The sequence below is a fragment of the Anomaloglossus baeobatrachus genome, chromosome 3, assembly GCF_048569485.1.
Source record: "Anomaloglossus baeobatrachus isolate aAnoBae1 chromosome 3, aAnoBae1.hap1, whole genome shotgun sequence".
NCBI classification, from domain to species: domain Eukaryota; kingdom Metazoa; phylum Chordata; class Amphibia; order Anura; family Aromobatidae; genus Anomaloglossus; species Anomaloglossus baeobatrachus.
In genome coordinates, this window is record NC_134355.1 from 189,811,360 (window position 1) to 189,836,298 (window position 24,939).

The 24,939-nt window shown below is 45.1% G+C and overlaps 1 protein-coding gene across 2 annotated transcripts in view; it reads right to left on the reverse strand.

Moving 5' to 3' along the window:
• The window catches only part of SNX9 (sorting nexin 9), a 186,017-nt gene that overhangs the window by 123,134 nt on the left and 37,944 nt on the right, over window positions 1-24,939 (reverse strand). The window contains exon 1 of one of the 2 annotated variants that reach the window (XM_075339651.1): window positions 6,955-7,016. The exons of the other annotated variant lie outside the window; for it this stretch is intronic. Within the exon in view, the coding sequence (XP_075195766.1) occupies window positions 6,955-6,957 (3 nt within the window). The 5' untranslated portion in view covers window positions 6,958-7,016. Of the gene's footprint in view, window positions 1-6,954; window positions 7,017-24,939 lie in introns of those variants that run through there. 2 annotated transcript variants of the gene reach the window in all.

A 24,939-nucleotide genomic window follows, 5' to 3' on the forward strand; every position in this document is an offset into this window, starting at 1 on the left:
CACTGGTTATGTAGTGAGTGCTGTCAGCAGTGGGCTGGCTCTGATGCGCAGTCTCACTTCCTGTGCGGACTGTTACTAGCACTCACTTGATAAGCAGCATAGGACTCAGAACAGATTTCCCCACACTTGTTTATGACCCTCCTGTGTCTGCACATAGCAGGAGAATGCAGAGCTTCCAATCAGAGGAAGAGAGCCGAGGGATTTATGGCTCCATCCCTCACAGCACATATAGCCATAGAATCCTGCAGAATAGCCCTCAGTCAAATTATATGAAAGGGGATGTCCACTGTCAGTAAAGTGGTCCCCAAAGCGTGAAAAGTACATAAAAATAAACTCATCATGTATTCTCTAAAAGGGTCCAGAGCCAGCTTGCCCCGCCCCGTTACGGTCCCGGTGTTGTTCCTAGATCAATACCATGTCAACATGTCAGCACTCTAGTTAGCCAACTGCTGAGCTCAATACTTGTGCAGAGGTTGATGGCACGAGATAGATAAGTGACTGGCTGACTAGAGCGGTGACGCATTGACGGGACGCTACTCCTCTAGGCACAACACTGGGACAGCAGCAGTGTCAGGCCGCGGTGGACCCTGTGGGGATGAGCACCTGCTGAGTTCACTATATTTTGTACTATACACACTTGGAGGACCATTTGAAAGATGACAACCCCTTAAAGAATGGCAATACTAAGAATTAGTGATAGTGACATACTAGTATTTTTACTTCTGTGTGAGAAATTGTATAATTACATGTGCATCAGGCATGTATGGTAATTGTAGTACAGAATCAGTCTAAGGCAGGATTCAGATGTCCATGTATCACAGTCCAAGCACAGACTGCAAAGCACGGTCTTGCCCCCGTTCTGGACCCAGCAGGACTTTCCTGAATTTGGGGAGCTGCCCCACTGTCGTGCTGGAGATTAAGGGCATAAGCCGACTTCAGTAGTATCTATCTTTTTAGGACACAGATACAGCCGAGTATAATGCAGCAGGGAACCATCACATCCTTCCGTCCTTTGAGGCCAATATGAGAAAATCACAGTACAAATGTTTTATTGTTTGTTGATACCACGTGACACTCATACAGGACCTAAAGGACCTGGCAGCAAATTCAGTTCTGCATAGAATGAATAGTGGTGGAGAGATCCAATGGCTAGATAGCAGAGAGGAGGAGCAGGACACATGCAAAGTGAATATGTGATAATGTAGCAGAGCTGTGTGTACACTGTGGGGACAACATACTGTGTGGAGGGGACATTGTGGAGACCCTGAAAATGGTACCAAGCTCTGTGGGAATACTAACCTGCCTCACTACGAGCTATGTGTGGGGCATATAGAGTTCTTCCTACTGACTTTGCGTACAATAAAAACTGCCGCGGCGCAGCATGTGTTTCTCTTTCTTATTTGTCACAGTTGGTATAGTGTATATGTTACCGGCAATGTGTAAAAACAGGCATTCTATAGAATACCTAGGCAATGTATACAATGCTGGAAATGGGTCGTCAAAGTATGAAATACATCAGATGTTCATACATTTCCTAGTCATTCTATAAAATACCTAAATGACAAACAGGCGGAGTGTAAAATAAAACAGGGGTGGTCAGTCCAAAAGTAGGTGGACAGAGCAGGCAGCAGCAGATCTGTGAAACTGGCTCAGTTGCCCTTAGCATTAACAACCAATCAGATTCCACCTTTCATTTTCAGAAGAGTCTGTGAGCAATGAAAAGTGGAATCTGATTGGTTGCTAAGGGCAACTGAGCCAGTTTCACACATCTGCTGCCTGTCCATATACTACTTTTGGACGGACCACCCTGTATGCTTTCTGGAATGACGTAGTGTGCATGCTGTACTGTAGCACCGGACTTCCATTTACTGTTTTGGGTAAATTAGACATTTTATGTAATGGCTAACTTTTCCAATCTGGGCATTATATCACATTTGCCTGAGCAGTTCTTGTCATTCTTTATAATACCTAGACATTTTATGTAATGCCTAGGGAAAGTATAGAACAACGCAGATATTTCATACCTTGCCTGAAAACTACAGGGATTTTATACATTGCCTAGGTATTCTATAGAATGCCGGGTTTTCATACATTGCCTTTAACATATATATCTATGAGATTGTCAGGCTCGGGAGACTCACGGATACTCTGTGCAACACGGCTCTTGCTTGGACTGTAAAACACTAATGGCTGAGTTCAGCCTAATGTCTTATTCAGATATTCATATGTCATGGTCTGAAACTGTGATTTAAAGGGACTCTGTCGGCACAGAATGACTGTTCAAGGTACAGGCACTCCGACCTCATGGTGGGGCTAATCTTTAAATACACCTTCTCACCTGCTTGATTTCCATCTATCTCACCACTTTTTTGCTCTATGAAACCAGAGCTGTAGATGAAAGAAGAGGGCATGGTGGAGATTGAAGGAACACACGCAGGTGATAAGGTGTATTTAAATGACTGGACACACCATGATGACATGAATAAGACATTAGGCCGAATTCAGACATCTGTCTTTTACAGTTCCAGCAAGGGCTGTACTTGTTTGAACAGTCAGTCATTCTGTGCTGACAGAGCCCCTTTAATGACTGAGTCTCCTGTCCCGAACTTAACAGTCTCATAAATGCCTAAGAACCTGTTGGGTTCAAGACAGGAGTCCAGCAGCCAGTCCGAAAAATCACAGTCTGTGCTAGAACCATGATATACGGATGTCTTAATACAGCCTTAACACTAGAAGTCCCAGAAATCTCAAGCTCCCCCCTGAAGTCCCGAAAGAGGGTCAAATGACATACAATAAACTGAATAGGACTAACTAAAAACTAAATGGCTAAACTCAATGGAAAACAACCACCTCCTGTGGTGCGACAGTAATGGCCTTAAGCGGGCTTTACACGCTACGATATATCTAACGAGATGTCGGCGGGGTCACGTCGTAAGTGACACACATCCGGCATCGTTAGGGATATCGTAGCGTGTGACAGCTATGAACGAGCAGAAATACTCACATTCTCGTTCATCGTTGACACGTCGCTCATTTTCTAAAAAAAAAAAAAAAAAAAAAAAAAAAAAAAAAAAAAAAAAAAAAAAAAAAAATCGAACGTCCGGTTGATCATTGTTCCCGAGGCAGCACACATCGCTTCGTGTGACACCCCGGGAACGATGAACACAGCTTACCTGCGTCCTGCCGGCAATGCGGAAGGAGGAAGGAGGTGGGTGGGATGTTACGTCCCGCTCATCTTTGCCCCTTCGCTTCTATTGGCCGGCCGCTGTTTGACGTCGCTGTGACGCCGCACGTCCCTCCCCCTTCAGGAAGTGGAAGTTCGCCGCCCACAGCGAGGTCGTTTGGAAGGTAAGGCTAATTTCACACATCAGTTTTTGGCATCAGGCACAATCCGGCGTGTGCCTGATGCAACGGATCTGGCGCAGGCAGAATATGCAAAAACTGATGTGCCTGATCCTTTTTTTTGACGGTTCCAATATACCTGATCCGTCAAAAAACGGATCCAGTGCATCCGTTTTTGCATCCTTTTCGTCCTTTTTTTTTTTTTTGCTGGATCCGTATTTTTCAATACATTGGAGCATGCTCAGTTTACAAAAACGGATCCGGCGGCCGCATCCATTTTTTACCACATTACGCCGGATCCGGCGTCCATAGGCTTCCATTGTAAAACACGCCGTATCGCGCGATGCGTTTTTTTGCCGGACAACAAAACGTTACAAGACACGTTCCCTCCGGCCGCCGCTTTAGGCAATTATGATGGATCCGGCAAAAGCCGGATGCAACGCAAGGCCATCAGGCACAATCCGGCGCTAATACAAATCAATGGGGATAAAACGGATCCGGCGCCGGATCCGTTTTACCAGTTTTTTTCCGGATAGTGCTGATGGAAAAAAAACTGATGTGTGAAACTAGCCTTAGTGTGTCGACCATCAGGGTTTTCAATAGGGGGGTACTCTGGCGCCAGGACTACGGATACTTTACTCTCAATGGGGTTATCACAGGTGGTCGGTCCCGGCTTCGTGCCCTGGGCGCTCACTCTGCGGCTGTGGAATGGGGTTCAGGGATGATTTTGGGGATATACGTGACGCCACCTGTGGTGTCTGGTAAGCGGGATATACCAGCGCTGCCCACGGCTGACCTCTGAGGCGATGGTAACGGCAGCTTAAGATCTCTCAGCTCCCCACAGGTGGAGCTATGTTACCTCAGGGCGGCGGGTCGCTGACCAGGAGGGAAGCGACCGAGCGGTGATGGCTGCCTTCTTCTCTGAAGGGTCCTGTAGAACGGCGGAGACATGACACACAGAGTCCATATCAGCTTAAATAAGTCCTTTTTACTAGCATCTGGTTTGTTTTGCACAGTTCACAGCAGAAACAGTTCGGTTACCAGAAAACCAATGGTCACAAGTTTCGTCGGAGATTTGATGACAGAGTCTCTCTCTGAGGTAACCTTTGTCTCTTTCTCGGTCTCTGCGACTCCCTCTTTAACCCATCTCGTCACTGGTTTTCCTAGGGGTCTGATGCTGCACGATTTCTTTATCTATCCCGCAACAGCGTCGTGAACTCGGCTTGGGGTTAGTCAGACTCTTGATGGGTACCGGGCCTCCTCTTATTTAGGATCCCAGGTTAACGGTCAATGGTTTTGGGGATAAACCTGACAAACCTCCTCGGTCCCGTTATACCGGTGTCGACCTGAACTCTTCAGCCGGCTCTCGCCAGACCTAAAGCGTCCCCTTTCCATCTGGGTTACCCCTTTTCCAGTGACTTTCTTTTCTTTTGGGGTACCCTCGCTCAGGACGTCGGGCCTATGTTATTTCTAGCCCTTCTTTCAGTCATCAATTTACTCTCGTCTCTTCTTGTCACTCCTTACTGACTGACTGTCACTTAGTCGTCGCGTCTCACGCTCAGCTAGGCTCAACCCCCCTATGGACCTACTATATAAACAGTCCCAGGAATATGAAGGTAGGGGCTGCTGAGTCAATGTTACTCAATCTAATATAAGACTCTGCATTTCCTCTCTCTTTCACCTGTGACCAAAGGGCACTGCACCTTGCTGTTAAGGTGTGACGGGGGGGTTACAGCATTGTGCGACATGGGCAAGAAATTGCCCGTGCCCCACAAACGATGGGGGCGGGTGCGATCGCAAATGCGATCGCACGATTAATTGTAACGTGTAAAGCAGGCTTTAATTACAGAACAAAAGACGGTGATTATATGATGTTAGCTAAAATCCTTCAGGTCATTCGACCCGTTTCTGGGTTCCAAACGTAGAAATGTTAAGATGACCCCTTTCTGGGACTTCTAGTGTTAAAGACTAAATTCAGACTCCAAAGACATAATTATGTATATATTTATAGGGAATGTATATTGAGAGGCCAATGACAGTGATGACCACGTCTGTGGAATAGTGATATATAAGTGAGTAAATGGAATCTGTCTTGTGAAATAAAATGCTGTTAACTAGCAGATAGGGGGTTAATCTGCAGATTAATAGTGTTCTGACACTGCAGCCGACACACTAAAATTAAATTTATACCTCCCAGCAGCCTCGGGTTTTCAGTCATAGAGTTTCTGTGACCGCTCAGTACACAGTGAGTGGCAGCTGTAACCGGGTCTGGGCTCTGACTGACAGCCAGTCTTATACTGATGCACTACTGAGCTGGCTGTCAGTCAGTGTTGAAGCGCGGTTACAGATGCCACTCACTGTGTACTGAACTGCGACAGAAACTCCATGACTGAAAACTGGAGGCTGCCAGGAGGAATATATTTCATTTCCTCCCGGTAGCCAGGCTTTCAGGGCGTTATCTGCATAGTGTCAGAGTGCTATTAACCTGTAGATTAACCCTATAAAAAAAGTTTGTTTGCATTTTTTGGCCTGTGTTTTGTCAAATGTGCAGTGAAAACAACTGCAGCATACTGTAGTCTGGTCCGATTTACAGGCCAGACTGATGCAAAGAAACAGCAGACAGTTCTTGCACCCATCTGCCACGTGGACAGACACAGGTAGCTGCACATAGAGTCAGTTAATTTCTAAATTTGCAGACGAGATTGGCACAAGTTTTACAATAGCTGTAAGAATATAGCATTAATAAAAAAAAAAAAAAAAAGAGGAGATCCACAGTAACTAGAATAACTCACTAAGGATCAGTGATAACCTTTTAATAACCATTATCCATTACAGGTCACAATATGGCTTCTATAATTTCTTTACACAGATTGTGGCTCGTGACCATCTCTCAGAGCAAAATGTGTCCCTCAACGTAAAAAAATAGTTGGGCGCCCCTGGACTAGTCTGTTTCCAGCCTTGTGCACTACACTTCCATTGAGAGCGCTGGAAAGTCTAGCGGGAATTTGGCCGGGAGTATGCATATCGCATACTTGCGGCCACGTGACAGCCAGTTCAGGCACCAACATGCCGTCGCCCTGCGAGGATTCCCAAGTCTGCAGTCACAGAGTGACTGCAGACTCGTCATTTAACACCGGACAACACCTTTAATACTAGAAGTCCCAGAGAGGGGTCATTTAACATTTCTACCTTTGGAACCCAGAGACGGGTAGAATGACCTGAAGGATTTTAGCTAACTTCCTATAATCACCGTCTTTTGTTCTGAAATTAAGACCATTACTGTCGCACCACAGGAGGTTGTTGTTTTCCATTGACTTTAGCCATTTAGTTTCTAGTTAGTTCTATGCACTTTGGACTAAGGGTCATTTGACCCTCTTTCGGGACTTCAGGGGGGAGCTCGAAATTTCTGGGACTTCTAGTGTTAAAGCATTTTCATTCACTTGCATATAAAAGCACATTGATGATATTTTATGTTTTAAGTTTTCAGATTTTGCGCAAAGTAGAACAGGAAAATGCTTTAATACAATTACACATATCTTTCTCACTACATGAAACATATACAATAGATTAATAGGCAACAATTTAAAAGGAGAATTGATTTGTGTTACTCACCATGTAGAAAGTATGTGCTGCAAGGATACTTAGCGAACAACCACTTGTAAATGAACGTATACAAACCCTTTCAGTGACTTAAGACTGAACATTACATGGGTGTATCCTACATGCAAGAAATTACGAAAGTGCCTCTTCCTAGTAAATTGCAGCCAAACCCATGCTTCACTAGTGCTATTTTTAATAACTGCTGCCCAGAAATACACAAGATCAGAAGAGCAGGAGTTGTAGTTCTAAAAAAAGTCACACATGGGTCCTCAAAGTATCTGCATTTGGTGTGTCAAATCTTTACACTGCTAAGAAAGCAAAATTTCCCCCTATATAAACCAACCACATTGAGCCTTTATGTAAGGAAAACAACACATACAGGGTATTTTGACAGTCACACAAGAGAATAGGTGCAGAAATTACCAAGACTGTCCCAATCATCTGAAGATGGCTTTCAGAAATAAATATGCTCAATTCATTAATGGGACGGGAGAAAAAAATCTGTAATAAGGGTCTTTCGGGGCGGAGATAGCATGCTCTGTGCTCCTGACTATGATGAAACCAGAAATCGCAGAGTCTCCCATGTGATGTATACAGCAGTCACAGTGTCTCCCATGTAATGTATACAGCAATTACAGTGTCTCCCATGTAATGTATACAGCAATTACAGTGTCTCCCATTTAATGTATACAGCAGTTACAGTGTCTCATGTAATGTATACAGCAGTCACAGTGTCTCATGTAATGTATACAGCAGTCACAGTGTCTCATGTAATGTATACAGCAGTCACAGTGTCTCATGTAATGTATACAGCAGTCAGTGTCTCATGTAATGTATACAGCAGTCAGTGTCTCATGTAATGTATACAGCAGTCAGTGTCTCATGTAATGTATACAGCAGTCAGTGTCTCATGTAATGTATACAGCAGTGTCTCCCATGTAATGTATACAGCAATCACTGTCTCCCATGTGATGTATACACCAGTCACAGTGTCTCATGTAATGTATACAGCAGTCACAGTGTCTCCCATGTAATGTATACAGCAGTGTCTCATGTAATGTATACAGAAGTCAGTGTCTCCCATGTAATGTATACAGCAGTCACAGTGTCTCCCATGTAATGTATACAGCAGTGTCTCATGTAATGTATACAGCAGTGTCTCATGTAATGTATACAGCAGTCACAGTGTCTCCCATGTGATGTATACAGCAGTCACAGTGTCTCCCATGTAATGTATACAGGAGAACTCTACTGCTCAAGTTACACTTATAGAACTCAAGCAGTGAATTAATTTTCCAGTATGGGGTGACTTGCAGTTTAATATTCATCTTTGCTCGGTATAACTTACTGCTGCTAGTTCTTTCCAAGCCGTATTGAAAAGAGATGACTAAACTCCAGACTGACGCAAATCAGGAAAAGCAATTGAGATTAGCAACATCATCACTACCACATAACATCACATGATTTGCCAAAGAGAATCAGTTCCAGCTGTAACATTATGGTAGAGTTAATTAATAGAGATAGGCAAATAGTAACTAATTTTGTTCGGATTATTCATAATGAATCACAAAATTACTATTCCAGTTTGCATCAGGAATAACGAACCTAATGCAAGTCAATGGAATAAAATAACTTCTTTTTCCCCATGCTGAATACAGGAATAGTACTCTGTATTTGGCAAGCATTATCCGAACATGAATAGTTACTATTCACCCATCACAATTAATTATTTGAAAAAATAAAACAGGATCATTTTCAAGTTGATAATTTTGCAAGGCCTACAAATGAGGTTATAAATACCCAAATGGCTATTGGCAAGAAAGAAAAAAAAAAAAAAAAAAGAAGTTCCCCCCGACCTTTATAGGGAAAGGGGTTTCCGGGCCTGGTATAGACTTAGAATTCCCCATGTTAGGCTTCCTAACAGTGCTTAGAATGACGGCAGGCACGTTTGCAAATGCCAAGTATGTTAACCAGCTAGCATCTGCCTCTAACCACCAAGACCGAAGTTTGCTCCTATGCTTAACCTCTTCAATGCTGATGTCAATCTCGATCATCAGAAAGTAATATGTGTAATCCAAGTGTTATGATGTTTCGTACCAATCGCCACCCCCAAGATGCGATCTTGGGCTATTGCAGCAAGGGGCATCCTGAAGGCCCCCATCTTGGAACTTCTGTGAAAGCCAGACACATGCTGGGCATCATTAAAATCGCCATCAATTTTCCTGTATACTGCAGTAATCTTGTAAAAAAAAAAACAACCCACAAACACAGTACATCACAAAAGTGAGTACATCCATCACATATTTGTAATTTTTTTATGTCTTTTTATGCGACATCACTAAAGATATGACAATGTGATACAATGTAAAGTAGTCAGTGTACAGCTTGTATAACAGTGTAAATTTGGTGTACCTGCTAAATAACTCAACATACAGCCATTAAGGTCTAAATTGCTGACAACAAAAGTGAGTACACAGACAATGGTCAGCCCTGTTACAATGAGCAGCCATCTTGTGTTCAGCAGTAGCCATGTTGTATTCAGATTCTAGTAAGTTTTAAGCAGAACGGGTTTTTGCAGAGAATGAGATGCACAAATCAGAAAATCTCCAGATGAGATTTTATATTGATGATCTCAGTGTCATTAGCCACAAACAAAGATTGCTTAAAGGGGTTATCCGGCTTCTTTTGACATTTCTTTTATTACCCTATTGGGCTACATTGGGGCAGGTAAGTAGATAGAGAGCACTTACCTGCCCTGCTGTCAGCCCCTCTCCCTCGGCTCAGAGCGCCGCGTGCGGTACAGAGCCATATGTGTGTGCGTGTGCGGTGCAGAGCCATATGTGTGCGTGTGTGGTGCAGAGCCATATGTGTGCGTGTGCGGTGCAGAGCCCTGCGTGTGCGGTGCAGAGCCCTGCGTGTGCGGTGCAGAGCCCTGCGTGTGCGGTGCAGAGCCCTGCGTGTGCGGTGCAGAGTCCGATGTACGTGTGCGGTGCAGAGCCCGATGTGGTGTGCGGTGCAGAGCCCGATGTGGTGTGCGGTGCAGAGCCCGATGTGGTGTGCGGTGCAGAGCCCGATGTGGTGTGGGGTGCAGAGCCCGATGTGGGGCTGTTATTTGCAATGCTGTAGTGATAACAGGTCAGTGCTGAGGCTGAATACTGACAGGGAATGTGTGTGCAGGGGGCGGGCAGGGGGCGAGGCTGGACACTGAGGCTGGGCGGTGCCAGCTCTGACTGAGGTTTTGCACAGGAAGTGGTCATGTTTGCTAGAGCTGAATGTAAACAAAGAGCTGCAGAGAATAAAGGGTGAATTCAAGAGGAACAAAAGTTAGAAAACAAAAAATAACAATGTAGGGGTGTTTTATAAGACAATACAGCACAGATTAGCTTACCAAAAATGTTTGAGTTTATGTCGGACAACTCCTTTAACGGCAATGGACCTCACTGCCGGCGAGTGTGTATAACGTGGACGTGTCATGCACACAGGCTTCAGAAGACGGAGGAGCAAGATGGCTGAGAGAGGAGGAGCCGGTCCCGGAGAACAGCGCCGCCCACCGAGCCTACCAGCACCGCCGCGACCGGTTTAGGTAAGTATTCTAAAGTGTTTATGTTCTCACAGCGGCCTGGGCTCTTATATACAGCATGTTAGAATGCTGTATATAAGAGCCCACTGGTGGTGGCCGCAGCTTATAGGCCATAAAACTGGTGACAGGTTTCCTTTAAAGTATAATCGCCTTTTGCCGCAGTATGATGTAACCTTTCCTATGTGCAACTTGGCCCTTTGTGTGACCAAGGTATAAAAAGCCCCCCGCGCTGTAGTTCGGGGCCAGATAGCCAAACCACCTACTGCCTCTACGTCTGGTCACCTGCGAGTGACATCCTGCTCTGAGGCCGGACCTCTGTATCTGCTCTGTGCTGTATGCTCTTATTTGAATAAATCCTAGCTCCTGCTTTTTAAGGATTGTTTGGACTATTTCCTCGGACTGACTAGGAAGAAGAACATTGCTGTATACTCCAGTTTCTTACATACACCCCTAAGTTGAAATAGCCAAATTAATACCTGTGGCTATCTGGTTTTTGTACTACCGTTTTGTTAATATTTTTAACATTTGGAAAGTAAAGTGTTTGGATTGTTGGAAGGTCGGTTGCTGGATTTCTACTTTTTTTTCAGTACAACTCTGCCTGGCATCACAGTGTCCGTGCAATAGATCTAATGGGATAAGGGGATTTGAAAAACAAAACCTCCTTTTTTTCTCCACATATTAGCTAGAGATGTGGGGACCTGGACAGTGAAGTTCAATGTTTGTACTGAACATAAGACTTTTCAAAATAATCAGTGTTGGAGTTTGGAGTTCCGGTGCTACACATAGGCAAACCTCTGGCACAAGCATCGCTGAGCTCGGGTACGCTTGGTGGTGGGCTCAGTGCGAGCCGCTTGCACTGTTTGAATGGCTCACACTGGGGGTAACATTAGTGTTATCGGACTTATTACAAAAGGCTCAATTTCTTTTTTTGTGTTTATTTCCAGAAATAAAACTAATGTAAATATTAAATACATACAGTGATATTTAAAGAAAATATTTTCTGGTGATACTTTGTCTATCCAGATGTACAATAACATGTTTGGATGCTATGGGCAGCAATGTCAATTTTAATTAGTTTGTATACATTTTTCATAGTATGTGGTGGTTAATGGGGTAAGTCTGGGAATAGGTAACCATAACCAATATTTTTTCAGTAGGTATTGAGGACATCGATGCAAATCACGACATCACAGCTGTATATAAGATGAAGCAGACGGCCATTACCAATATTACAAAGGAATAGTTTCCTGATGTATTCAGTACACTGTGGTTTCCTTCTTGTGATTCTACGTGAATGCTGTAGGACGTCATCGGTTTTAGAGTGTATTAATGTAATAAACAGGTCACAGATGTATACTCCAGCAAATACAAAGAATGTGACATTTCCAGTTCCCCAGCTGGAGCATTCACAGTCAGCTACAACAGAGTCTTTAGTATTGCCCAGAAATCTTTCCCAAAAGCCTGAATGATTCCCAGCTGGACGGGTCTGACAAACTTACTATATTATACTGGACCTAAGCCACAGGAAAGGCATGTGTTAAAAAAGTTACATCAATATGACAAAAGTCTTAAAAGGGACAGGTCAGCAGGTTTTTGTACCGTAAACCAAACACATCCATGTTAAGTCACTGTATGGCACATTAAAGAGGTTTTCCCACTATTAATTTAACCCCTTCTCCTATCACCTTATTCTTCCCTAATAATCATTTTCCTAATATACTCCTATTACCTGCCCTGCTCCGGTAAGCCTGTCAGTGTGGCTGCATTATTACTCTGCTGTGATGCAGTTATTGCTGCTTACAATCTGGAGACTGGAATCGGATGTACTGCACATCAATAGTGGGGGAGGGGGCTACCTCTGCATACTCAGGTCAGACTGCACTCTCCTCTCTGCCCCATCCTGCCGAAGGTTTGAAGTGCTGTCCCTTCAGCTGACAAGCACTGTGATGTGCTGATGCCTAGAAAGTGTATCACAGCAGAAGGCATGGCACTTTAAAAAGAGGGAAGGATCATTGTTTTCTTCTGTTAAGCATGGTACCTCGAAGGTAGCATGTGTAGTCATCACTGCTTTGCATCAAAAGGGCTTTACAGGCAATGACATTGCTGCTTATAAGGGCTCATGCGCACATTGCCGAATTCGATGCATTTACGCTACGTTATGCCCCGCAGCGTAAATGCATGCGACCTGCGTCCCCTGCACAATCTATGTAGATTGTGCATGATACGTGTGCACGTTGCGTTTGAGAGCGCAGCGATTTGGATGCCAAAATTTTGTTCCAAATCGCTGCATTCTAAGAAGCAACATGTCAATTATTCCATGCGCTTTGGATGCAGCTCCCACTCTGTCTATGGGAGAGGCAGCAGCCAGAGCACATGGAATCTGCTTTTTTTCTGCAGAAACACTGCATCCATTATGCAGTGTTTCTGCAACGATTTGACGCGCACATGTTCTGTCAAATCCCTGCAGAGATTTCTGCAGGGACACGACGCAATGTGCGCATACAGCCTAAGATTGCCTCTAAAGCAACCATTTTTTCGATCATCAAGAACTTCAAAGAGAAACATTTATTTATCACATTAGTGCAGAGGCTTGCTCAGGTATGGAAGCTGGCAAGTGTCAGAGCATCTGCATGCATAGTGAGGCAAAGGTTTCATGCCTGGTGTCAACAAGGGCAGCAAAGATTTCTTTACAAGAAAAACATCAAGAAGACCGACATTCTGCAGGAATGTACAGGAATTAGACTGCAGAGAACGGAGGTAAAGTTATTATGATCTCGGATGAAGCCCCTTTTTGACTGTTTGGGAAGTCTGGAAGAAGGATTGATCAGATAAAAAATGTGAGCCCTCCTGTGTTATGCCAATAGTAAAGCATCCCGAGACCATTCATGTGTGAGGTAGCTTTTCATCTAAGGGAGTGGGTTCACTCACAATTTTGCCCAAGAAAACTGCCGTGAATTAGTGATGTTATTTAAACATCTTCCATGGATAACTCTCACAACCATCCAGGAGCAATAGGGTGATGCAGAATGCTTTTTCCAGCATGAGGGAGACTATGAAACATGGCAAAAATGATAAATAAATGGTCGAGTGAACAAAACATCGAAATTTTGGGTTCATGGGCAGATAACTCCTCACAATTCAGTCCCATTGAGACTCTGTGGTCAATTGTAATAATAATAATAATTCTTCAAGCACTGAGTAGACAAGAATTAGGCTGCTTTCACACATCAGTTTTTTGCCATCAGGCACAATCCTGCAAAAACCTGAAAAAACGGATCCGGCGTCTGTTGCTGCCGGATCCGTTTTTTCCCCCATAGACTTCCATTAGCACCGGATTGTGCCAGGTGGCCTTGCGTTCCATCCGGCTTTCGCCGGCAAAATTTGCTTGTCCGGGGGCCGGATGGAACGCTGAGGGGAACGTTTTTTCTCTCCGAAAAAACGTATTGCGCCATTTAGCGTGTTTTATAATGAAAGCCTATGGACGCCGGATCCGGCTATAAACGGATCCGGCCGCCAGATCCGGTTGTTTGAACTGAGCATGCTCAGTATCACAACAAATCCGTCCAAAAATTGAAGGAACTGATGGAAAATACTGAGGCAACTGATCTGTTTTTTTGCCGGATCCGTCGCATCAGTTTTTTCGCTGGATCATGCCTGATGGCAAAAAAAACTGATGTGTGAAAACAGCCTCAGGCTAGTTTCACACATCCGGCTTTTTGCCGGTTTGCCGGATTCGGCGCATGCCAGTACAGTGTATACAGTACAATGGCAGCACTGTAACTTCCGGGTCACATGACAGAATGTGACTGGAGCTTGTCGCGCTGCCACTGTACTGTATACACTGTACTGGCGTGCGCCGGAAACGGCGAAAAGCCGGAAGTGTGAAACTAGCCTTAGTCAGAAGCCGATTTCCAGCATGCCAGGGAAAATTTAAGAAGTCTTGAAAAGTAAGGTTCAACACCGTAAATATTGACTCTTGGTCTTCCTTTTCTGGGGCGGTCCTCATGTGAGCCAGTTTCTTTGTAGCGTTTGATGGTTTTTGCCACTGCACTTGGGGACACTTTCAAAGTTTTCCCAATTTTTTGGACTGACTGACCTTAATTTCTTAAAGTAATTATGGCCACTCGCTTTTCTTTACTTAGAATTTGTATTATGGCAAGAAAAGAGCAGCTAACAGTCTATTCAGTAGGACTATCAGCTGTGTATCCACCAGACTTCTGCACAACATAATTGATGGTCCCAACCCTATTTATAAGGGTACGCTCACACGAGCGTGAAAATCGGACGAGTGCAAGGCGAGAAATTCTCGCATTGCACTCTGACCAATGTTAGGCAATGAGGTTGAGCTGTTGGTCAGCTTTTCTCGCATCCAGATTCTGGATGCGAGAAAAGTGGCAGCATGCTGCATTTTGCTGCTACCGCCGTATCTCTCGCACCCATTCAAGTGAATGGATGCGAGAGATACATCGGACTGCACTCGGATGTTATCCCAGTGCAGTGCGATATAAGCACAGGCTGACAGTGGAGGACATGGGGGGATTAACCACTCCCTCTCCACCGCAGAGCCTGCACACAGCTTCACAGCTGTGACCCGATCGCAAGATCAGGTTACAGTCGCATGACACTCGGCTCAGGCTCACAGCAGAGCCTGAGCCAGGGGGCATTAGCATATCGCATCCGATGCTCTCGCATCGGATGCCATACGCTCGTGTGAGTCCAGCCTAAGGCAAGAAATCCCACTTATTGAACCTGACAGGGCACACCTGTGAAGTGAAAACCATTTTTGGTGACTACCTCTTGAAGCTCATCAAGAGAATGCCAAGAGTGTGCAAAGCAGTAATCAAAGCAAAAGGTGGCTACTTTGAAGAACCTAGAATAGAAGACATATTTTCAGTTGTTTCACACTTTTTTGTTAAGTACTTCATTCCACATGTGTTAATTCATAGTTTTGATGCCTTCAATGTGAATCTACAATTCTCAGAGTCCTGAAAATAAAGAAGACTCTTTAAACGAGAAGGTGAGAAGGTGTGTCCAAACTTTTGGTCTGTACTGTATCTGTGGGACACTCTCCCTGTGGGCACATGGACTAAAGCTTTTTAGTTGTTTTAAAAACTTTTTTAGGACTGTCGCATCAATGCACTGAAGATTTAGGTCTATAAAAATATTGATCCATCATGCCTAAAATCACATCCCTAAAAATAGGCTGAAAATAACTCAAATAAATCTACACTTCTTGACCACTAACATCCAGACATTTCTGAATTACCATCAGGATCTGTCCTACTCATAATCCCAGTGTGGTGTTCACAAAATCTGCATCCTAAGTGTAGGGATAGATGGTCCAGCAGGCTGTATTTGGTTGAAACTCCATCAATCACCATGATCAATTTCTGAATGATTTTGTTTCACAATTATGCAGCAAATGTCCAACCACAGATGAGTGTCACTTTACTGTGACGCGGCTGCACTGTCTGGACAAACAGTAAATGAGGTTTGGGTCTGGTAACAGCTCATAATGAAAGTTGTGCACCGGCTCACATGAAGCCATTCATGTGTAATATGACACAATTGAAGTACATAGGCAGTGCAGGGGTCATACAGGTCTCTGTGCCTAACCCGATAGCTCTGTTGATGTATCAACTTGTCAAACATTGAGCACAAAGGAATAGAGATCAGTCATGCTACATATAGTAGTGGAACGAACTGAAACTTCATGTAAAATTATAAGGAAAGTGAAACATTGGTACTGCAAGTTAGTCAATAAAACATGCAATGGCAGGCAAAACAAATAATGCATTTGTCAAATCAGATATCAAATCAGGAAAAACACAACTAGGCTAGGTTCACACACTGCGTTTTTTTGACGCTGCGTTTGTGCGTTTTTTGCGGCAAAAACCGCACAAAAACGCACCCGCGTCAAAAAAATGTGGCAAAAAACGCACGCGTTTAGCCGCGATTTGGTGCATTTTTTTGCTGCGTTTTTCCTCACTGCGTCTTTATGCGTTTTTTTATCAGTGAACAATGCCATTAAAGATTGTTGAAAAAAAAAAAAAAAAAAAAAACAGGTCTGATGTCATTTCCTTCTTCAATATGTTCTTCATTCTCCACTAGTGTATGCAATAGAGCAGACAGCTGCAGAACTACAAGACTCAGCATGCTCCATACAGGACTGTATGCTGGAGGGAGAGGCAGAGGGAGCAGAACTACAAGGCTCAGCATCCTCCATCCAGGACTGTATGCAGGAGTTTTTTGCCCCCCAAAAAAATGACGTGGGCTTCGCCATATTTTTGTATGCTAGCCAGGTACAGCAGGCAGGTACAGGCTGCCCCCAACCCCAGCTGCCTATTTGTACCCGGCTGGGAACCAAAAATATAGGGAAGCCCTTTTTTTTTTATTTCATGAATTTCATGAAATAATTTTAAAAAAAAAATGACGTGACCTTCGCCCAATTTTTGAGTCCAGCCGGGTACAACTAGGCAGCTGGGGATTGGAATCCTCAGTGCAGGGTGCCCATGCTTTCTGGGCACCCCCGCTGTGAATTGCAGTCCCGCAGCCACCCCAGAAAATGGCGCTTTCATAGAAGCGCCATCTTCTGGCGCTGTATCCAACTCTTCCAGCTGCCCTGATGCCGGGTGGCTCGCTGGGTAATAATGGGGTTAGGGCTAGCTGTATAGCTGGCCCTAAGCCCGAAATTCATGGTGTCACGCCAATATTAGACATGGCCACCATGAATTTCTAGTAAAGATAAAAAAAAAACAACACACAGAAAAATATTTTTATTAGAAATAAAACACAACACAATTAGTGACTCCATCTTTATTGAAATAAAGAACCCCCCTCCGCAGTAATCCTGGGTCAAGGGTCCCGCGCCGTCCAATCCGGATCCAATATCATCTGATCGGTTTGCTGGAAGGCAAAGCGATCAGATGATGTGTCAGGTTCTAGGGGCTGAAGCACATCACACATCAGCTGATTGTATAAAAGCCGTTTATACAATCAGCAGATGCATCGGTGCAAAAAAAAAAAAAAAAAATAAAATAAATACTCACTTATGTGCTGATTACCGGCAGCTCCTGGAGCGATTGGGCGGGAGTCTGATCCTGTCCGATAGCTGCAGCAGCCGCCGGTAATCAGGGATGAAGTCTCCTGACGCATCCGCTGATAGCTTAAACCGGCCGGGCGCCCGTGTCACCGCGATACTTACGATCACCTGATGCGTCAGGTGACTGCATCAGGTAATGCATCGCCAGGTCCTGCATCTATCGGCGGTGTCCCGGCCGTCTGCACACAGCCGGAGCGGCGATACCGTGAGAGGAGATGGGAGTGGGCATGTCACCGGAACCCTGCAGACAGGTGAGTATAACTTTTTTTTTTTTTCTACTGTTAACTTTTGTTTTCGCAGCCGCTTCCACCTCCCGCCCGAACATGGCGCCGCACGGCAGCATACATGCACAGGACTGGAGGTGGACGCGGCGGTGACGGTACCGGGAGGATTCACGCTTCTGTGTTTACTGACAGAAGGAATCCTCTTCCTGTACATGTCACTTTACTACCCACCTCCTGCGTTTATAGCTGCGTTTTTGGTCTTATAAACGCACCAAAACGCAGCTATTTGCGTTTCTCATTGCGTCTTTCAACATCCCATTGCACTCAATGGGTGAAAAGCGCAGTGAAAAACGCGGGAATAATTGACATGCTGCGTTTTTGTGGCACCACAAAAACGCAGCTGAAAAAAAACGCTGTGTGCAGACAGCAAAAATGAAAACTCAGACTTTGCTGGGGAAGTCATGCAGTTTTCTGAGCAAAAACGCACCCGAAAACTGCGCAAAAACGCCGCCAAAAACGCACTGTGTGAACTTACCCCTAATGTGGTGCTCAGCCAAAAAATATAGTTAGTTCAACAGAAACAGCGGCACTCACCCCTGGTTGCTTGAAAAGGTACTTTATTGGGACAACATGTGCAAGATGTGGATCTGGAAAAAAGTAACAGCTGTTTCGCTTAACAACACTCTTTTTCTGGCTCAACAGCCGTTTCGTGTGTTACGCAAAACAGCTGCTGCTCTTTTTCCAGATCCATATCTTGCACATGTTGTTCAAATAAAGTGCTTTTTCAAGCAACCAGGGGTGAGTGCCACTATTTCAGCTAAACTGAATTTTGGTATTTAAACTTCAGCTACATGGGGGGCGTGTCCTGGCTATGGAGAAGAGAGGACGTGTTTGTCTCAGCTCCTGCCACCGGACTACATTACTGACAATTAAACCAGCCCAAGAGCCTGGAAAAAAAGGATATGCAGCGGAGGAGAAGGGAGAGCTCCCAGGGGCCCAGCAGAGGAGCGTCACGGACAGAGGAGAAGGGAATCAGAGGCTTCCTTACCGGGCCAAAGCAGAGGACAGCACCGCAGACATCTCCCAAGATGGAGAGGCAGGGGAAGCCCCAGCAGCAGCAGAGACAGAGGGAGGAAACCACCCGGGCAGCGGAGGAGAGGCAGCTGATAACCCCAGACAGCCAGCGTGCAAGGTCTCAGGTACAGGGGAACCCTGGAGCAAGGAGCATGGGTACAACCCCCACCATTGCTGATTGCAGACCTGCAGTGGGGAGGCCTCAGGAGGGGGGAGAGGTGCCCTTACCCCTGTCACAGAAGGAGGACAATAATAAATCTCAAGCAGAGGCTGTTAATGCTGCAAATGGGGAACAGGGCCCTGCTAGTGGAAATCTCCTATCTTCAGTGAGACACAGCCTGAGTCAAAGTGTGTATGATATGGAAATGCAAGCAGAGTTAGAGCCTGCCACAAGTACAATAAGATCACATGAACCAGGAGTGCTGACAGAACTTAATGAAATCCGGGCACACATCTCTTCAATGCCCACCAGAGAAGATATGGAGACATATATAGCAAGGCTGGAACAGGCATACCGCACAGAGCTGTCGGTCCTGAGGGGGGAGGTGGAAAGAGTGGACACTCAGAACCAAATACAGGCAGCTAAAATACAGAATATAGAAGACACCACTCAGGCACAAGGGGCCATTTTGGATCAACACTCCCGCCAAATACAATATATGGTGGAAGCAATGGACGATGCTGAAAACAGGGGACGGAGAAACAATTTAAGGGTCCGGGGTTTACCAGAGTCTGTTGAACCTAAAGATCTCCAGAGAGCCCTCCAAGTGATGTTTAATGAGATCCTGGGTGAACCATCAAGCCAACCCCTGGAGCTAGACAGAGTGCATAGAGCGCTTGGCCCTAGACCTACACAGAATGACAGACCTCGAGATGTGATTTGCAGGGTCCACCGTTATGTCCTTAAAGAGGCCATCCTGTGTAAGCTGCGCAGTGGAGTTTCACCAGCATACGAGGGGAGCCAAGTTCAGATTCTGCAGGACTTATCCCGTTTCACTTTACAAAGGAGGAGAGCACTGAAACCTCTCCTGGACATGCTCCGTTCGTATGAGTTTCAATACAGCTGGGGATTTCCCTTCCGCCTGCAGGTCCGACACGCGGGAAGAATGCATGTTCTTAGGAACCTGACTGATATGCCATCGTTTGCTGCAGCCCTGGACATTCCGTTGGTGCCTATAGAGGAATGGCCGGTGTTTCCAATGGGGGGATGGGGTGCTGCCCCAGATGGTGATCGGATGCGTGGCCCTCGAAGAGGAAGACCAGTCTGATGTTTAAGGAGTTATTGGTTTGTAAACAAAAATTCATTGGGTTGTTTCGCAATAGAATGTACCTCCCAGTTTTGCCATAATTTTTTTGCCAGGGGCATTAAGTCTTTCTGATTATGAGGGGGGTTCCCTCCCGCCTTCCTGGAAGGAGTAGGGGTGGGGGGGGCACCCCTCGACGGTGTATAACACAATATTCTCTCTAGACCTTGTGTCCCCACATTATATAGGGTTCTGGCTGACAAACTAAGTTAAATAATTGCTTATTGTTAGTCCGGGGCAGGGGGCTCCTTTGTAGAAAGTTCCCTCCCTGATTGGGATAACGCCATAAAGGAGTGGCGTAGTCTCACCATCCCTAGGTTAGACAGTTTGGTATTCTCTTATACCTATACAGTTCCTTTTAGTCTTTTTAGACCCGACGTTAGGGTCCTGTTGTGACCTTGCAGGCGGGAGGCACTCTGACCTCCTTGCCTTTGGTTTCTACTGCTTTGTTGGTAGTTTCTTTTGTATTCTCGACCTTCTTACCTCTTCTCTTTTATTTCCTCTTCTCCTTCCCTGCTCTTCCTATCCTACTTGCTTGCACATCTCTCTCTCTCCCTAATCCCCGAACCTATCCCCAGAGTCCCCACCATTCCTCCGCATTGGTATGCCGCAGATTAATTGGGGTTCACTAAATGTGAGGGGACTTAATGTCCCGCAAAAACGCTCCCAGATATTTTTTTGACATGCACAAAAAAAGAATCCATATACTATTGATCCAAGAAACACATTTTAAAACGGGCCACTTCCCCATCTTTAGAGACAGATATTACACTAACTGGGTCCACAGTTCCAACCCAGAGTCAAAATCCAAGGGAGTGTCCATAGGCATCCATAAGTCCCTAGTGCACACAGTTCTAGATACACGGGTGGACTCAGAGGGAAGATTTATATTCCTGAAAATTAATGTTAACTCATCCATTTTTACCATTGTCAATTGGTATCTACCGAATAGAGATCCGGCGACGACCTGCTTCTCTCTCCTGTCATCACTGGATAAATTCGCAGAAGGGACCGTGATCGTGGGCGGAGATTTAAACTTCACTTTGGACCCTAAGGTAGACACATCATCGGGACATAACTTTCTCTCAATAAGGAAACTAACGAAGGTTAAACGTTGTATACAGGAACTCAGATTAGTGGATGCATGGAGAACACTACACCCAGTAAACCGTGACTACACATATTTTTCCCCGGCTCACTCTTCATACAGCCGCATAGACCTATTCCTTGTAAGCCAGAAGGCCATGACATGGCAGATACAGGACTCTATAGGCAGTATCTCTTGGTCAGATCATGCCCCCATATTTTTGAGCCTCACTATCCCGGATGGGCCTGGGAATCCGTGGTCTTGGCGGTTGAATGATAGTCTGCTGAGGGACCAGGGATGCTTGAAAGACCTGCAGAACACAATAGATGAATTCTTGGAGATACACTCAGGAGACACTACTACCCTACCTGTTCAATGGGAGACACTCAAGAGTGTGTTGAGAGGGATTCTGATCAAACATGGGGCTAGGATTAAGAGGGAGAGAGCCCAAACCATTCTGTCTCTACTTCAGTATATTTCAGACCTAGAGAAGATCCATAAGCAGACATTATCCCCGGTGACACTGACAGAGCTAGTTAAAAACAGAGAGGAACTTAAATCCATTCTGGACCGACAATACGAGCGCCACAGGAATAGACTAAAAAGATTTATGTATGAATATGCAGACAAATGTGGCAGACCACTAGCTAGGTTATTACATCCGAGGGGGGACCCCAGTCACATTCCTACGATCAAAAAAAAAAAAAAAAAAAAAATCGGACGGCCTTTTGACTCAGAACCCAATCCACAAAGCGGAGCAGTTTCAAAACTATTATAGTGACCTTTACGACATAAGGGGCAAATTTGGGGATATGCCACAAGAAGCTTTGGAGACTAAAATAAATGATTACATACTTAAAACAGCCCTGCCGACTATACCCAATACTGAGGTTGAAAACCTAGAAGCAGACTTTACAGAGACAGAAGTGGCATCTATTATCAGGGATTCTCCCTCAGGCAAAAGCCCAGGTACGGACGGGTTTACCCCTAAGTTCTATAACATTTTTCAGACTCCGTTATCCCCGTTCATGACCAAAGTATTTAACTCCATATCTGAAAACTCCCAGTGGGTAGCACAGTCTCTTGAAGCACACATATGTGTTATCCCCAAACCAGGAAAGGACCACTTGCTGGTTACAAATTACAGACCCATCTCACTGATTAATTTAGATTTGAAATTTTTCTCTAAAGCACTTGCCAACAGACTTGCCCCGTCCCTGCCTGGGATAATACATACGGACCAGGTGGGATTCGTAAAAGGTCGGGAGGCACGGGACAACACCAACAAATTGTTCCGCCTGATGGCTCGGTCGAAGGCTCGGTCTCTCCCCATGTGTTTACTTTCAGTGGACGCGGAGAAGGCCTTCGACCAGGTCAGTTGGAGCTTTATGATGGCAGCCTTGAGACAGGTGGGTTTGGGTCAGAAATTTGTGGGTAGAAATGCGTCCCTGTATACGAGACCCTCAGCAAAAGTCAGGACAAATGGGTTTCTATCATCATCCTTTCTTGTCCACAATGGAACGAGACAGGGATGTCCACTGTCGCCCCTCTTATACGTCATAGTCATGGACCACCTTGCGGTCGCCCTGAGAAACAACACAAGCATCCACGGGATAGAGGCGGGGGGGAAAGGGGGGGGGGGGGAGAACCGTAAGCTGTCTCTATTCGCGGATGACGCTCTCATGTTCATTTCCCAACCACACATATCCTTCCCGTCCTTGCTCAAGGAGTTCGAAGAGTTTGGCAACTTAAGCAACTTCAAAGTAAATTTTTCCAAATCAGAGGCCATGAACGTGACTTTATCGGCAGAAGACCTTGCAAGAGTATCACAAAACTTCCCTTTTAAGTGGCAACCGTCAGTTTTAAAATATCTGGGAGTTATGGTACCTAAGGATCCAGCAAAAATTGTACATCACAATTTTTTCCCCTTATTAGAAAGGACAATCAGGGACTTAAAGAAATATGACAAAAAGAGATTGACGTGGTTTGGGCGTATAAACGCGATAAAAATGGATGTGTTACCGAGGTTCCTGTTCCTGTTTCAGACAATACCCATACAGCTACCGCTAAGTTACTTCTCTAAGATCCGGACAGCCTTGTCTGGGGGAACAGGAGACCCCGAACAGGAATTAAAACTCTGACCAGACACAAAAATGACGGGGGGGAATGGGGCGGGGCACCCAAATTTTCAGTTATATTACAAGGCAGCTATCCTAACGAGATTACTGGACTGGCATTTTCATGGTAATTCGAAACAATGGGTGGTGATTGAACAGGATATGCTGGGAACTCCCTTACATTTACTCCAATGGTTAGAGAAAGTAGGATCCAGATAGCGAAGGGAATGGAGTTCACGCGGACAGGGATGGGGATGTGGGATGGAGAGATAAAAAAGGGATCTCTCTCTCAGAAGCAGGTCCCACTTACCCCCGTATTCGGTAATAAGAAGTTCCCCCCGGGACTCAACTCCCATAGATTCGGGGGATTTACTCGGGCGGATGATACTCGTTTTTGTCACATGCTCCAGAGACACACCCTACCAACTTATACTTCCATGCAGGCCACAGGGAGAGAGATTTCCTGGATGGAATATATGCAGTTCAAATCTTTCCTCTCGTACCAGGACAGGGAGAGAAGGATGAGGACACCCCCTACTCCTTTTGAGAAAGTATTTTTACAGGGGTCATCACCTGGACATGGTATCTCGCTCATTTATAAAATGCTGAACCAGAGAAATAGGGTGGATAAACCTCACTTTGTCTGTAAGTGGGGAGAGGATATTTCAGAGGACGATTGGAGCAGAGCGTACCTGTGGACCCACAAGCTTTCCTTGGCATGCGCCGCTCAAGAGAACAGTTATAAAATTCTCTCAAGGTGGTACCATAACCCGACTAAATTACATGCTATATTTCCCTCTGTGTCTGATGTTTGCTGGAGGTGTGGCACAGACACAGGTACAACGCTACACATATGGTGGAGCTGTACTAAGCTGCAACCCTTTTGAGACTCAGTGTTCTACCTGTACAAAAAGATGAGCGGAGGTGAAATAGAAAAGTCCCCCCAGGTTGCCCTTCTTTCTATGCTCCCAGGAGCTATTAAAACACATAAAAGGGACATGTTGCGATTTTGCCTGGCGGCTGCCCGTATGATTATCCCACGATTTTGGAAACAGACTAGATGCCCTACGGTGCTGGATTGGTTGGAGGAGATGACAAACCTCCAGAGAATGGAGGAGCTGACAGCAGAACTAAATGGGAACACAGAAAAATTTACTACAGTTTGGGGACTATGGATTATGTTCATGGAGTCCCCAGAGTTTGTGGAGATTTTGGCGAGCTTTTTGAACTGAGAAACGGTGGGGAGTCTCATTCCTAACCCCCCTTTTTTCTTTTCTTGCTCCCCCCCTCTCCCACCTTCTCTCTCATTTCCTCTTCTTTATGCTTGTATCTTTCCTCTTCTTTCTTTCTTTTCTGAACATTAATCTGCATTTTTCTAGTTTCATTTTTTATATGAAAAGATTTATCAATAATTCAAAAGACAATAGACATACAAGGAGAATGAGTATATTAGGATACGGGAAGTCAAAAAGTGGGAATTCTGACCTATAATTTATCAATGGTTATATG